This window comes from Bos mutus, chromosome 7, assembly GCF_027580195.1.
Source record: "Bos mutus isolate GX-2022 chromosome 7, NWIPB_WYAK_1.1, whole genome shotgun sequence".
NCBI lineage: Eukaryota > Metazoa > Chordata > Mammalia > Artiodactyla > Bovidae > Bos > Bos mutus.
In genome coordinates this window covers 46187972-46204421 of record NC_091623.1, presented here as the reverse complement: position 1 = coordinate 46204421, position 16450 = coordinate 46187972, and the positions used below count along the sequence as shown (strand labels likewise).

At 53.8% G+C, this 16450-nt stretch overlaps 1 protein-coding gene across 3 annotated transcripts in view; it reads right to left on the bottom strand.

The window, feature by feature from the left end:
• KCNN1 (potassium calcium-activated channel subfamily N member 1) overlaps window positions 1-16450 on the bottom strand; it is a 29506-nt gene that overhangs the window by 9411 nt on the left and 3645 nt on the right. For all 3 annotated transcript variants that reach the window (XR_011464726.1, XM_070373298.1, XM_070373299.1), the window contains exons 2-6: window positions 13363-13845; window positions 12585-12680; window positions 9132-9550; window positions 6047-6188; window positions 264-374 (exon numbers count right to left, since the gene is read on the bottom strand). Coding sequence is in view for 2 of the 3 variants with exons in the window: in XM_070373298.1 (XP_070229399.1) it covers window positions 264-374; window positions 6047-6188; window positions 9132-9550; window positions 12585-12680; window positions 13363-13845 (1251 nt within the window). In the remaining variant the exon portion in view is untranslated. The remainder of the gene's footprint in view (window positions 1-263; window positions 375-6046; window positions 6189-9131; window positions 9551-12584; window positions 12681-13362; window positions 13846-16450) is intronic.

Sequence of the window (16450 nt, the reverse complement as noted above, 5' to 3'; positions counted from 1 at the left end):
GCTTATAAGTTGCACCTGGCTGCCTGCCTCTCATTGAGTGGCCTTTGGCTGGGCTGTGACTGAGCACGGAAGTGGACACCTGTGGCCATAGCCACGACTCTGTGCACAGCTCAACGGTGTTTACATGGCGGTGCAGCTCAGGGCACTCTGGGCATACACAGGCAGCATGGTGTGACCCACGGGCACACATGCGGAAGCAAGGCGGGAGAGTCAGCCTTGAGGACCAGGAGGTGAAATGGCTGTGATGGGGCTGGTGTCCTTACCCGCTTGGTGAGCTGAGTGTCCATCATGAAGTTGTGCACGTGCTTCTCTGCCTTGGTGAGCTCCAGCTTCCGGGCCACCACAGCCACCACGAGTGCCGTGCAGCCAGCCCCCTGCATGAAGAAGGTGAGGGGGTGTGTCAGAATCCACCTCATATGGGTCGCAAGTAGGACACCCTCCCTCCTCCAGGAAGCCTTCCTGGTTCCCCCCTCACCTTTGCCCTCCAAACCTGCAGGGTTGGCAAATCTCATCTTCTGAGTTCACTGACTCTAAACCCCTCTTGCTTAATACCACCGAATGTCCAGGGAGTCTGTGCCATACATTAGTCCGTTTGATTCCCAACAAGCCCAGGAGGCAGGACCACTCTTAACCCTCTTGGGTAGAGGGGAAAAGTGAGGCTCAAAGATAAGGAAAAGGACAAGAAGCAGGCAGGATCTGCATGTCCATTTGGGGCTGATGCCCATGGAGGTGGGAGGATGGGAAGAGTTTCCATCCAGGCTTTGGGGTCTAATGATGGAGACAGAGACCCAGCTGACATGTTGCTGACCAGTAATGCAGCTAACTGGTAGGGTCAGAAGGGCGGTGAGAAAGAAGATCAGGTCAGCTGACCATGGTGGCGCATTTTCAGGACAGCAGAGGCAAAGTTTAGGTCCCAGGATGCGGGGAAGTAAAAGGAGGGGTCGTCTCCCCTGTGATGGGGCTCCCTGCTCTTAGCAACCACACTCCCCAGTATGTCCTGAATGGCAGCCAGTCCCCCAGCGAGGGAAGGAGGCCAGAGAGGACTTGCTTGTCCGCTTGGCGGCCACTTGAGAGGCAGAAGGGCAGGAGGGAGGGACCCAAGGAGGAGGGCAAGGCTGCCAGGCAGGAGTAGTGGGGACAGTGAAAAGTGATGGAGGAGGGAGAGAAAGGGGGCATTCAGCCACTGAGAATGGGGATCCTGGGAACACAGGGCACCTAGCTGTCGTCAGCCCAGGAGTGGCCAGGGAGCAGGTGGCAGGGGCCGGTGAGGGGGGCCGCTGAGGGGCCGGAAGGCGGCTCCCTGGTTGTACCAGGGCTCTCTCTGGCACCTCACGCACCCACTGCTTCCTCCTGTGGGTGCTGCATACAGGATGGAAGGAAGCAAGAGACCCAAACCCAGCCCCTGGGGACCAGGGGAGTGGCTAGCTTTTCTTACAGATAGAAGCAAACATTTATGGGGAAGGGTGGGCACAAAGCCACCCCTTGAGGAGATCCCATCATGCATTTCTGGCCAGGATATGGGTCTTGGGAGGACTCAGGAGTCTGTGTTCAAGAAAAGCCCTGTCTAAAACATTCTCTGACATAAATCGTACCAGTGTTTTCTTAGTTCAGTCTTCCAAAGCAATAGAAATAAAAATAAACAAATGGGAACTAGTCAAAGTTACGAGCTTTTGTACAGCAAAGGAAACCACAAAAAAAAAAAGAAAAAAGACAACCTACAGAATGGGAGAAAATATTTGCAAATGATGTAACAGACAAGGGTTTAATTTCCAAAATACACTGACAGCTCATACAACTCAACAACAAAAAACAAACAGCCCAGTTGAAAAATGAGCAGAACACATTAATAGATATTTCTCCAAAGAAGACGTACAGATGGCCAATAGGCACATGAAAAGATGCTCAACATCAGCAACTGTGACAGAAATGCAAATCAAAACTATAATGAGGTACCTCCTCACACCTGTCAGAATGACCACCATTAAAAAGTCCACAAACAACAAATACTGGAAACGCTGTGGAGAAAAGGAAACCCTTCCGCACTGTTGATGGGAATGGACATTGGTTCAGTCACTACGGTAAACAGTGTGGAGGTTCCTCAGAAAATGAAAAATGGAATTACCATACCATCCAGCAATCCCACTGCTGGGCACATACCCAGACAAAACTACAATTCACAAAGGTACATGCATCCCTATATTCAAAGCAGCACTATGCACAATAGCTAAGAAATGGAAACAGTCTAAATATCCCCTGACAGATGACTGGATAAAGACGTGGTACATATATACCATGGACTACTACTCAGCTACAAAAAAAGAATCAAATAATGCCTCTTGCAGCAACATGGGGGAAACTAGACATTACCATACTAAGTGAAGTAACTAAAAACGAGAAAGACAAATACCATATGGCATCATTTATACGTGGAATCTAAAACGTGGCACAAATGACCCTATCTGCAGAGTAGAAACAAACTCACAGACGCAGAGAACAAACCTGTGGTTGTCAGCAGGGAGAGGGAGGTGGAAGCGAGGGGGTGGAAGTGCGGGATTAGCAGATACAAACTGTTACATACAGAATGGATAAACAAGGCCCTACTGATATAGCACAGGAGACTATACTCAGTATCCTGTGATAAACCATAATGGAAAAGAATATTCAATAAAAAGACTGTTTTCTGTGTGTAACTGGGTCATTAGCTATAAGCAGAGATTGGCACAACATTGTAAGTCAACTATACTTCAATAAAAATTTAAAAACAGAAATCCCTGTCAACTGGGGCCAAGAACATATTGGGACCCTCCATGTGGAATACTATGCAGCCAGGAAGAAGACGGGCTGCTGGCCAGTGTGCCACACAATAACACAGATGCCACATCCAGCAAAAGGCTCTGAGTTTAGAGGAGGCCATGCTGGGATGCACTGAAGTTCAAGGATGAGCAAATGTGTGTTTTATAACATTTTGGAAGTGGGTGGGCCATGGAACAGTGACAGGGAGGGGACACACTTGGACAAGGACGGAAGAGGAGACAATAAAAGGAGAATAAGAAGCAGAAAGGCTTGAAAGACCAAGGTGTGGCTTCATGTGATACCTGGCTACGTGGTAACAGAAAAGCAAGAAGCATCCCTGGGTATAAACACTCCTGCATTTGCTGGAGGCGAGGGCCAGGAGTGAGCTGCAGGCTAAATACCAAACTAAGTTTCTGGAAGGAGGCTCATTCCAGTGCAGAGAACACGGCTTTTCTGTTTCACTGCAGGGTTTCTGGGTTTAAAGTCATCTTATCTGAATACTTCGGGTTTTTTATCTGTAAAGTTCATCTGAGGACTTCCCTGGTGGCTCAGTAGTTAAGAACTCGCCTGCCAATGCAGGAGATGCGGGTTTGATCCCTGCATCAGGAAGATCCCCTGGAGAAGGGAATGGCTACCCACTCCAGTATTCTTGTCTGGAGAACTCTATGGACAGAGGAGCCTGGTGGGCTATAGTCCATGGGGTCGCAGAGTTGGACATGACTGAGAGACTGACATGCTCACAGTTCTTCATAGCAGAGGTTGGTGGGGGGGTTGCAGATAAGGCTCAAGAGTGTGTGCAGGGCCTGCATCCCTTTAACCTGGCCTCAGGTGATCTCTGGATGAGTTTCTGTGATTCCCATGGTTATCAAACTGACCTCTCTGGAATGAAGACCGCTTTACCAAGTATTTCGTTGTCTTCCATTGGCTGGAGGCTTTAGTTCCGTAGAAGAGCTCAAAGATATTTGTGTCCCTGAGGCAGAACCGGGGCCCTGCCCCCAGGCTGCGCTGCGGGTTCCCGGCTGCTCCTCTCCTGTCTCTGTATCCCCTCCCCTGATCAGCAACTCTCTGAAAGGTTTCTGTGCCCACAGGGTCCTGCTCAATTTCAATTTGCGAAAAAATTAACACAAACAAGCCAAAGGAAGTCAACCTAATTCCCCCCATGGTCCTCCCCAGGCCACTTATTTCCCTTTGTACAGAAATGCATCTGTCCCTACGAAAGTCCCTCATCATCCCCACCATGGTTTTCTTTCCTCCCGCAGAAGGAGGGGCTGTGTTTCCATTGGGTCCACTCGGCCCCCTTCACTGAACGTTGACTGTCTCACGTTCTCACCATCTCCCCAGGCCCGTGGCTCTCTCCCCTCTTTGCCCTTTGTCTTTCTTTTTGGACACGAGCTGGGGGTACACATCCTTCTCTGGCCCCACTGGGTCCTTGCTTCTATAGGCTAAGCTGACCCAGCCCTCTCTTAGTTAAAAGGCATTATGCATGTTTCCTTATGTTATTTTACAATCTACTCCAGCACCCCACCTCCAGCAAATTAAATTTGTTGTTGTTGTTTAGGTGCTAAGTTGTGTCTGACTCTTTGCAACCCCATGGACTGTAGCCCACCAGGCTCCTCTGTCCATAGAATTCTCCAGGCAAGAATACTGGAGTGGGCAGTCATTCCCTTCTCCAAGGGACCTTCCTGATCCAGAGATCGAACCTGGGTCTTCTGCATTGTAGGCAGATTCTTTATCGCCTGAACCACCAGGGAAAACTCCACCCTGGAGCCACTGCTATGAAACCCTTCACCAAATCCTCCCGGGCTGGGACACAGTTTTGAGGGGCACAAGCCTGCTGTGTCCCTTTCTGTCTAGCAAAGCAATAAAGCTATTCTTTTATATTTCACCCCAAACTCTATCTCCAAGATTTGACTTGAAATCAGTACACAGAGGCCAAGTTTCTGGCATCAAAATGAAGGTGTTAACTAGGGCCTAGGGATAGGCGTTCCCTGCTGCTGCTGCTTCTGCGGCTAAGTCGCTTCAGTCGTGTCCGACTCTGTGCGACCCCAGAGACGGCAGCCCACCAGGCTCCCCCGTCCCTGGGATTCTCCAGGCAAGAACACTGGAGTGGGTTGCCATTTCCTCCTCCAATGCATGAAAGTGAAAAGTGAAAGTGAAGTCGCTTAGTCGTGTCCGACTCTTAGCAACCCCATGGACTCCAGTCCACCAGGCTCCTCCGTCCATGGGATTTTCCAGGCAAGAGTACTGGAGTGGGGTGCCATTGCCTTCTCCAACCTCAGGGGAATTCCCTGGTGGTCGAGTGGTCGTGAAGTGAAAACATCACACTTTCACTGCCGAAAGTGTGGGTTCCATCTTCGGTCAGGGAGCTAGGATCCCATAAGTCATGAAAATGAAGTCGCTCAGTCCTGTCCAACTCTTGGCGACCCCATGGACTCCAGCCCACCAGGCTCCTCCGTCCATGGGATTTTCCAGGCGAGAGTATTGGAGTGGGGTGCCATTGCCTTCTCCAGGGCCTTCCCTACCATACGTCAAACAAGTCATAATTCAAAACATGGAAAAGCACTTATGGAGATCAAAGAAGCTTGGAGAGAAAGAAGGTCCCAGAAGGAAGGGATGGGCAGGGAACCTAATGATCGAATCACGGTAAAGATAAGGCTGCTGCTGCAGACTGACTTAGGAAGACTTTAGGGAAGACGGGGTGCCGCCTGGGCCCACAAAGTCACATGAGATAAACTTCACACCTGAGGAGCTCAGTGGGATGCTCAGCACACCCTGAGAGTTAGGCAAGGATGGGGAACTGGGTTGTGATGGCAGGGGTCGGGGGTATTGACTGGGTATCTGAGGCATTCATGGCTGTAGGCATTTCACAAAAATGAAGGGACTGAGTCCCTGCAAGAAGCAGGAGTGGGCACTGGTTACAGCCAGGGAAACCAAGGCACAGAAGCATCAAGCCCCTTGCCCTGGATCCAAGGGCCGTGAGTTACGTGGGCTGTGGGGCATGAAGGGGCAATGGTTACTCTTGGTTCAGAGTGGACTGCAACATCTGGCCTGGTGGGCACAGGAGAAGCTGTATGACTCAGGCTGGAAGAACCCAAGAAGAGATGTCCCCTGGAAGCCTAAAGGGGTGGGTTTCATGCGGCATCAGAGGGAAGGGGGCAATGGAGGGCTGACACAGGGAGGAACTCTGAGCAGGCCCAGCTCGAAATGGGGTGAGCTCCCATCAGTGGGGATATGCAGGGGCCCTCGACCTTACCATGATGCCGGTGAGCAGGCACACGCCCTTCCCGCAATAGGTGTGGGGCACCATGTCACCGTAGCCGATGGAGAGAAAGGTGATGGAGATGAGCCACATGGCCCCCAGGAAGTTGCTGGTCACCTCCTGCTTGTCGTGGTACCTGAAGGGGAGCCAGGGAGGGCCTAGTCAGTCCACACTGGTCTCTCTGCCATCATCACACCCCCAGGGGCAGTGCCAGGAAGGCAGGGCCCTGGGTCCATCTGACTGCATGGGGGGCCTTGACCGCAGGAAGCTGACCACTCTGGAGGCTCAAAGTATCCAAAGTGTTGCTGTAGGGCAGTGTGGGGCAATGGTTAGTGCCCAAGACAGCCCCATGGTCCTCCTGAGGACACCCCAGGGCAGAGGGCACCCATACCCTCCTCCCCAGCATCCCTTACAACACCCTCCTTTCACCTGACCACCAAGCTGCTCGTTATGGGGCAGTAAGGGGTCCAGGTGAGGGAGCGTCCACATGTGTCCACGCATAAGCACACGATCCCCCTCCCAAAGACAGACACACAGACAGATGCAAACACAGGTGGCCATGGGCACCAGAAGCAGCAGGAAGTAGAGGCAAGGATTCAGGTCAGACACCAGGAAGAACTTCCCCAATCAGCAAGGCCCTGAGAGGGGAGGAGGACTCCACGGGGAGACAGAAGCCTGCAGGAGCAAGCCCTGGGGATGGGAGTCCTAGGACAGTCAACATGTGGAAGGCAACTGTTCCAGCTTCAGGCCTGAGAATCTTCCCGTGTTAGGAGGGAAAGGCAGCAGCATGTTTAGCTCTGGGCAGAGACCTGGGACTCAACTTTTGTTATTCAAGAGGACAGATTCCAAGGCCTTGCAAAGGGACATGATTTTGTCCCAGTCAAAGCCAAGCCCGAGACTCTGTCTGCACAGGCTATGAACTGATTGTATCTATGGTCAGCCCCAGGCTGACCATAGAGGCTGAGGGACTGTGCTCTGGATCTGGAGGTGGTTCAAAGCTTTGCTCCAGCCCAGTCCCCTGCTTGTAAAACCCCTCCAGCTCAGGGAGGTCATGAAGCCCTTCCCAGATGACCCCTCTCCTTTTGGGCCACAGAGGCCGGGCAGGGGGAGCTGGTGGGGAGGGCTGTTCCAGGCAGATGGGGCTGGGGTCAGGGGCTCAAGATAAGGAGGAGATGGAGACTTCCCTAGAGGTCCAGTGGTTAGGACTCTGAGCTTCCAATGCATGGCGCACAGGTTCAATCCCTGTTCAGGGAACTAAGATCCCACATGCCATGGGGCATGACCAAAAAAAAGACAAGGAGGAGATGGAAACCCAAAACGTGGAAGGAGGGATGGAGGCCTTTCTGTTCAGCCTGGGCTTCCAGCTGCCTGCTGGGTGAGGGGCACCAGGCACCGAGCCTCGTCTTTCACTGTGGCACCTGAGCCTGAAGCTGCGCCAGCTTCCACTTCTCCAGAGACCAGCACTCCACACCCAGGAGGCAGGGGGAGCCGGGGAACTATCAGCTGTCAGCCATGGGCGCGGAGGCTCCAGGCCTGGCTGGAGCTCTGGTGGGGGCTACTGGGTCATCCTGGACCAGGGAGTGGGGGGCATGCAGGAGGTGGGGTGGGACAGAGCCACAGGGGTGGAGCAAGGCGGGCGAGGGGGCGTCAAGCGATGTCACAGGGCTCAGAATTTAGGATTGGCTGCCCCTGGCCTTGCCCCATTCCCCGCCCTCACCAGGCGCCCCTGTAGTGACCCAGCCTGGACCTCAGCGATGCCTGACACGGGGCACCCTCTCCCACTCCCCAGCCCCCAGCCCTCGGGTCTGTGGGAACTGGCACAGAGGCACGTCAGGGGAATAAGGAGCCCTCATATGATCCTCAGCCTTGGTGATGGGAAGAGCTGGGCCCTCTCTGCCAGGAGCCCCGTATCAGGCGGAGGCGGGGTGGGGGAGGGGACAACTGAAGGAGTGAGGATTGGGGTTCTGGGGACAGGTCCGGCCCAGGGACTTCCCAGGAAGCCCAGTGCCAGAACCACCCATTACAGCCCCTACCCAGCTCATCAAGAGGCAAGAGAGACCCCCTCCCAGACAAGGCATTTCCCTTCCCTGAGAGATCCAGGGGGACCCTTCCCTCACCATGAAGCCCCAGGGGGTTTCTGGAGAGAAGCAGGAGTTGGGCCCTCAGGGTGTCCCTTTAGCTCCTCAGAGCCGCAGTGTTCTCATCTGTAAGTTGGCTGGATGGCCCTGCACCTTCCAAGGCCGTTCAGAACAAACCCCTGTATGGGGGTCTTAAAAGCTGGGACTGTGCTCGTTCATCCCAGACCCACTGAAGGAGCTGTCCCTGCCCCCTGGGGCCAGCTGCCTCAACCAGGTGCCAGAGCTAAATTCTTCTTCCCTCTACTCCCTCCTGCTGCCCCCTCCTTGGTGGCAAGGACCCCAGGGGTGCCTAGGGCCCCGGGCCCGAGAGTGACCCAGACCCACCTGGTGGCACTGGAACAAGCCCTCCCCATGGCCCACGGGCTCTGGGCGGGTCCCGGACACCCGCCTCCCCTCTCCACTCCCTCCCCTGGTGGCAGCTGATCTTAAATTCCTGGCGGGCAGGGCAGCTGGCAGCTTTGCACACACAGCTCGGCTGAGGGCAGGACTCACATGTTTTCCCTACAGTCCGGCAGTGTGGGCAGAGGGGAGAAGGAGAGCAGGTTAAATTGTAGGGGATGCAAGTGGACAGAGCGGGTCCCTGTTCCTGCTGCCTCCACCACCCTGGGCCAGAGACGGGGCCAGTGGAGGGGCCCCTGGAGGGAGGGGAAGCGGGAGGAGGGATGCAGTCCCGGAGGGGTGAGGGTCAGGGTAGGAGTTGGGGGTGGCTGGGGACACAGGGCTGGAGCCCCAGGGATGAGGAAGCTGCATGTGAGAGACAGTCGCTGAGGCCAGGAACTGGGGGGAGGGGTCAGCAGGATCAGGGGTCACGGGGACGGAGCCATGGGTGGGTACGGGGTTCAGCAGGGTCAGAGTGATGGCTGGGGGAGCCCTGGGGTCACTAAAATCGTGGGTGGGCCTGAGGGTCATGGGAGGTCAGGGCCCAGGGGTCAGGGGCGCACCTCTCGCAGACCCGCACGGTCCAGGCAGCGATGATCCAGGAGGAGATGCTGAAGACAAGGAGCACAGTGCCCGGGCAGATGGTCATGAGCGTCTTCATGACGAAGCGCGTGTTGAAGGTGATCTTGTTGAGGGCGCCGATGCTGCGGCTGGAGGCGTCTGTGAAGATCTTGCTGTGCAGCAGCATGACGCGGCCCAGCAGGTAGAGACGCAGGAACATGGGCACGGAGAGCAGCACATCCACGTCAGCCTCGGCCGCTGACGGCGTGTACGTGAAGGCCAGCCGCGCTGTCCACGTGAAGCGGTAGTGGCCGGGCACCGGGTGGATGGCGCATACGGCCAGCTCCAGGGAGATGAGGAACACACGCTCGCATGTCATGGCGATGCGCCAGTCGTCCGCCCCGTTGTCCACCATGAACAGCTGCAGAGATCGGGTGGGCAGGACACAGTGGGTGTTGGACACGTGCCCAGGCCACGGAGGGCGGGAGATCCCAGCCCCAAACCGCACCAGCTTTTACAACAAACATGGCCTCACAGGCAAAACCCCCTAGTGCCCAGGGTCAGCCACAATTCAAGCTAAACAGGGCACAGGTGTTCCCCCCAAAGTCAAACACAGAGTTACCAATGACCCAGCCCTCCCAGTCCTAGGTATATGGGCAGGAGAGATGAGAACAGTTGTTCAAACACATCCTTGTGTGCGTGCAATCACAGTAGCACTGTTCACAGGCGCCCAAAGTAGAAACCAGCCAACGTCCATCCAGGGATGGAGAGAGAAACAGCATGTGGTCCTTCCACGCATGGAACATGTCTCAGCCACAGAGAGGAGAGAAGCGTTGGCACACGCTACTCCGTGAAGACATTATGCTGAGAAAAAGACGGCAGTCACAGAAGGCCACCAGCCAGGGTCCAGGAGGCAAGGCTGCGCCTCGGTAGGCCGGAAGGTGGGGCGCTGAGCCAGTGAGGATCATTCTCCAACCTTCACACCTAGTGGAATTTGCCTGGGCAGGTCTGAGACAGGTTTAGGACCTCTCACTCCTCTCCTCTCATATCTGTCGGCTTCGGGGACGGGAATGTCTACCCTATGCTAGTCCCACCACTGTACTTTGGAAGCACACAGCTTATCTGGTTCACAGCTGGAGGAAAATTTTGTCTCCAGGGGAACTGTACCTCAAGTCTCACCCATGTCTGTTTTAGATGATACTTAGCCTGCCAATCTAGGAGATGCAAGAGATGCACATTTGATCCCTGGGTCGGGAAGATCCCCTGGAGTAGGAAACTGCAACCCACTCCAGTATTCTTGCTGGGATAATCCCATGGACAGAGGATCCTGGTGAGCTATACAGTCCATGGGGTTGCAAAGGGTCAGACACAACTGAGTAACAGAACACACACATTGAAATATAATCTTTCTTTCTTTTTTCCTTTGGCCACACTGCACAGTACATGGGATTTTACTTCCCTGACCTGGGATCGAACCTGGGCCCCTGAAGTGGAAGTGTGGATTCTTAACCACTGGACCACTGGGGAAGTCCCTAGATGATATTTAAAGGAGATTTTGGACTTTGAGTTGATGCTGGAATGGGTTAAGACTTTGGGGGCTGCTGGGATTGATGAATTTTGCATGGGAGAAGGACATGGATTTGGGAGGTGGGCCAGAGGGTGGAGAGTTATGGACTGAACTTTGTCCACTCAATATTCAACTGCTAAGGCCCTAGCCCCCAATATGACTGTATTTGGAAATAGGGCCTTTAAAGATATAATTAAGATTAAGTGAGGTCATAGGGGTGGGGCCTGTCCTACAGGACTGGTATCCTTATAAGAAGGGTATATACAGGCGTATATGTGCATAGAGGGGTATATGCGCATATAGCAAAGGCTGTGTGAGGTCAACATGAGAAGGCAGCCGCCTGCATGTCAAGCAGAGAGCCTCAGGAGAAACCAACCCTGCCAGCACCTGACCTTGGCCTTCCAGCCTCCAGAGATGCGAGAGAATACATGTGTGTGTTAGTCATTCAGTCATGTCTGACTCTTTATGACCCTGTGGACTGTAGCCTGCCAGGCTCCTCTGTCCACGGGATTTCCCAGGCAAGCATACTGGAGTGGGTTGCCATTTCTTTCTCCAGGGGATCTTCCCAACCCAGGGATCGAACCCAGGTCTCCTGCATTGCAGGCGGATTCTTTACTGTCTAAGCCATCAGGGAAGCCCCACGAGAAAATATACTTCTGTTGTGTGAGACACTCAGCTGCGGTGCTGCAAACGTACAGTACTTCATCCTTTTTTGTTTTGCTGAATAATATGCCCTTGTATGGACGGACCACCATTTATTTATCCATACATCAGTCAGTGGACATTTGGGTGGTTTCCACTTTTAGGCAACTGTGAACAATGCTGCTCTGAACACATGCGTACACGTCTTTGTGTGGATGTAGTTGTTTCTCCCGGGTGTGTAACTAGGGGTGGAATTGCTGGGTCATAGGTAACTCCATGTTTAACTGTTGCTGTTCCCAGCTGTCCCTTTAGAACTGCTTCCTCTACTTCAAGGGTCACCGTCCTCCTACCCCAACTCCTAGCCAGACTGAGGACCCCTCCTGTGTACCAGACTCTGTCTGCTGACAGGTCTGCATACAGTACAACCTAGGTAGGATTTTCCTACGCCCATCTCCTGCCAGGCTGTGGCTCCTTGAGGTCAGGGGTCAAAGGCCAGAGTCAGGAGCCAGATCTGACCCCCTTTGGTATACCCAGGCCCTGGTGCTGGCCTGCTGTGGTAACACCTGCCTTACAAGCCCTGAACTTGGCTCTCCAGGGACCTGACCAGGTTTTGATCAGCCCCTGAAATAGGAGAATCCTTGGCACATGAGAAATCTTTCAAACACAGGTCCAGTGGATGAGGAAAAGGAGCCTGGGGCTACAAACACCGGACTCCATGGCTGCAAAACCTCAGAAGACCCCAGGGCTGCAAAAACAATCCACGTGCACCTCAGAACCCCAGCCCACTGCCTGCTCCCTCACTGTTAGTCTTCTTTACCAAATTATCGATGAAAATTAAAATGACGATACGCATTCCAGGAAATTCAGAGTGATCTAAACAGTGTGTTTCCATGGAGATCTTTTTTTTTTTTTTCTTCTATGAAGTGGCTATTGATCCCTCTATGTTTTAGAGGGTTCCCAGGTCCTGGGGGCTTCCCAGCTGGCACTAGTGGTAAAGAACCCGCATGCCAATGCAGGAGATGCAAGAGACGCAGGTTCAATCCCTGGGTTGGGAAGATCCCCTGGAGGAGGAAACGGCAACCCACTGCAGTATTGGAGAATCACATGGATAGAGGAGCCTGGCAGGCTACAGTCCAAAGGGTCACAAAGAGTTGGACACGACTGAGTGTGTACTCATGGAGGTGGCTGTTGTGGGGGGCTCTGGGGAGCCAGAAGGGGAGCTGCCCTAAGCCCACTGAGCACTGACCTGGATCTCTCGGGCATGGTAGAGGATGACCAGGCCCAGCAGGATGACCGTGGAGAGGCTGATGAGGCATTTGAGTGCAAATGAGTACAGGGACTCCTGGGCAAAGAGAGAGCAGAGGGCAGGACAGACACTGGAGGCGGGCAGCACTCCTGACCCCCCACCCAGTCACTTCACTCAGGAAGTGAAGCTCCAGTCCTTACTCCTTAGGCTTGGGCTGACAGCAAGGTGGCACTTCAGTTTATAAGGCCAGGCCTCACATGGGCATAGCACTTCATAGTTTATAAAACCAGGCCTCGAGCAGATGCAGCACTTTAGAGTTTATAGGTTGACTTGGCTCTCATCTCCCTCCGTCCTGGCATCCACTTGGGGACCCACAACCCAGCTCATAACCTGGCCCAGCTCGCCCTCGAAAGGGGCAAAGTTCTTTCCCTGCTCCTCAAAGCAGCTCTTCTCTGGTGCTCCCCTGTCTCTTCCGGGCCTGACCCGGAAGCAGCCGCCTTCCTACCTTCAGCGAAAGCGCAGCCTCATGGTGCAAGGCAGAGGGAAGGGGCTGGAGACTTCTGGCCCCACCTGAGGCCTTCCTGCTGCCCCCAGTGGGTGGAAACAACAGGAGGCCCTGGGTGCCCCCACCTTCCCACCTCCAGGGTCCCCTCAGCATCCCCTGCCCCCCTCTCCTAGGGCCGATGTGGTCCCAGACCCCATGCCCAAGGGGGTCTCGGGGAGCCAAGTGGGACCAGCAGGGCCTCCCCGGGGTGCCAGGGGGACGGGCCATGCCTACCTTGGTGTAGACCCCCCAGGACAGCTCCGTCTCTGTCACCATGACAACGATGCCGAACATGCCAAAGATTAGGGCATAGTCACTGAGGCGCTTCCGCTTCTCAAAGAGCGCCCGCCGGTGGCCCAGGCGGTGGCCAACGCTGGGGGGCTTCCCTGAGCCCCTCTGTCTGACCGCCTCATCTTCTTCCTCATCTTCTTCCTCTTCCTGGTCCTGGGGCTGCCCCCGGGGGCTGCCAGGCGAGGGTTGCGCCGGCTCGCTTTTGGCCACCACCACCTGGATGCCTGGGCCATTTGGAGGCTGCGGGGGGTGGCCGGCCTCAGGGTCCAGAGGATCTCGGCCCAGGGCACCCAGCCCGCCACCTAGTGGCCGTCCCTCACAGCCACTGTGTCTGTGGCTGTTCATGACTATGTGGGTGCTGGCGTTGGGCTTGCTGCCGGCCGCCTGGGGCCTGGCATGGCTCAGCAACCGGGCTCCCGCGCTGACCTGCAGGGCACAGGGAACATGGTCATGTCAGGGTCTGGCCAACTGACCAGATGGCTAGGGACCCCCACCCCAGAACATCCTGAGGCTGGAGAGGTCATGAACCCATTGCAGCTGACATGTGGACTGACCGACCACCCCAGAAACCAAGCCAACCTATGGCCCTCCTCGGCTCATAACCTCCACACGGACTTCCCTAGGGTCTAGTGGTTAAGAATCCACCTCCCAATGCAGGGGATGTGGGTCCGATCCCTGGTCGGGGAAACAAAGATCCCATACGCTGCAGGGCAACTAAGCCTGCTCGCTGCGACTACAGAGCCTACGCACTCTGGAGCCCACATGTCACAACTAGAAAGAAGTCTGCGGCCCACAACGAAGAGCCCACATGCCGCAACCAAGACCCAATGCAGCTAAAAGTAAGTAAACAAATATAAAACAAAAACAAACCTCCCCGTGGCTCTCCAGCGCTATTGCATAAAAACTCCTCCCTGTGGCCAGGAGGCCTCTATCCCATCTTATCCTTCTCCCTTTCCCAGAGTCACCCCCTTTCAGCCACACTGACCTCCCCATCACCAGGTTCCAACAAGCTTGGTCCTGCTTCAGGGCCCTTGCACACTCTGAGGCACCTGCTGCACCTCTGCCTGGAACACCCTCCTACCAGGCCTTTGCCCATTGACTTTTCTGTGTTTCCAAGTACCTAAAGCATGGACACTAAAAGCAATAAACACAGGCGACACTCAGGAAACACCTCTCAAAGCCTCAAGATGGAATTCTGCTGGCTGGTTCGCCTGGGAGGATTAGAGGCCACCTAAATGAGCCATCTGGAACTACCTTAAGGTCATCTTACGGTAAGACCACTTTACCTTAGCTTACCTGTCTCCTGAGAAACCTGTATGCAGGTCAAGAAGCGACAGTTAGAACCGGAGGACTGGTTCAAAACTGGGAGAGAATCGTCAAGGCTGTATATTGTCACTGGGCTTATTTAACTTCTATGCAGAGTACATGAGAAATGTTGGACTGGATGACTCCTGAGCTGGAATCAAGATTGCCAGGAGAAATATTGACAACCTCAGATATGCAGATGATACCGCTCTAATGGCAGAGAGTGAAGAAGAACTAAAGAGCCTCTTGATGAAAGTGAAAGAGGAGAGTGAAAAAGCTGACTTGAAACTCAACATTCAAAAAACTAAGATCATGGCATCTGGTCCCATCACTTCAAGGCAAATAGAAGGGGAAAATGTGTAAACAGTGACAGATATTATTAATACTTTCTTGGGCTCCAAAAGCACTGTGAATGGTGACTGAAGCCACAAAATTGACACTTATCCTTAGAAGGAAAGCTATGACAAACCAAGACACTGTATTAAAAAGCAGAGACATTACTTTGCTGACAAAGTTCATATAGTCAAAGCTATGGTTTTTCCAGTAGTCATGTAGGGATATGAGAGTTGGACCATAAAGAAGGCTGAGCATTGAAGAACTGATGCTTTTGAGTTGTGGGGCTGGAGAAGATTCTTGAGAGTCCCTTTGACAGCAAGGAGATCAAACCAGTCAATCGTAAAGGAAATCAGTCCCGAATATTCATTGGAAGGACTGATGCTGAAGCTGAAGGTCCAATACCTTGGCCACCTGATGAGAAGAGCCAACTCATTGGAAAAGACCCTGATGCTAGGAAAGATTGAAGGCAGGAGGAGACACAGGGGCAACAGAGGATGAAATGGTTGGATGGCATCACTGACCCAATGGACATGAGTTTAGAAAAACTCCAGGGGATAGTGGAGGACAGGGAAGCCTGGCGTGCTGCAGTCCATGCAGTTGCAGAGAGTTGGATACGACTTAGCAACTGAATAACCAGCAGTGAGCCGTCAGGAGATGGTTCCAACCCAGACTTGACTCCTGACTTCTGGAATCTTGGACAAATTAATCTCACTCTGCTGAGCCTCCAATTCCCCACCACACCACGTGGAGTTGTCCAAAGGCCTGAACATACTTACACAGTCAAAGGGTATGGCCAGGGAGATATTAGGGACCACGACTATGGCTATGAGACCCTCAGCTCCCTCCTGCCTGGATTCCAGGACCCAAGGAACAATCCAGGGTTTAATTCTAAGATCCCAGAATTGAGGAATGCTCTGGCAGTCCAGTGGTTAGGACTTTCACAGCTGAGGGCCTGGGTTCAATCCCTGGTCAGGGAACTAAGACCCCACAAGCCAAGGTGTGGCTAAAAAAAAAGACATAAAATTTAAACAGAAAAAGATCCCAGGGAACCCCCTGGGGGTCCGGGAGTTAGGGCTCTGTGGTCTCACTGCTGAGGAACGGGTTCAATCCCTGGCTGGGGAACTAAAAACCCCGTAAGCCATGTGATACAGCCAAAAGACAAAAAGACCCCAGAACTGATTCTACAGCACCTTGGTCTGGTCCTGCGACCTTGGGCCAGGCTCAGTTTCCCCACAAAGGAAACTGGCTACCGAGAAGCAGACAGGCTGATATACTCTGATATCCTCAGATTCTGTGCCTGCCTGGGGCCAGGTCCCGCGTGTCACATGCGGGAGCAAGGACCTTGAAGACGGTGACATGCACAGGATGAGCCTGCCTGGAGTCCAGTCTT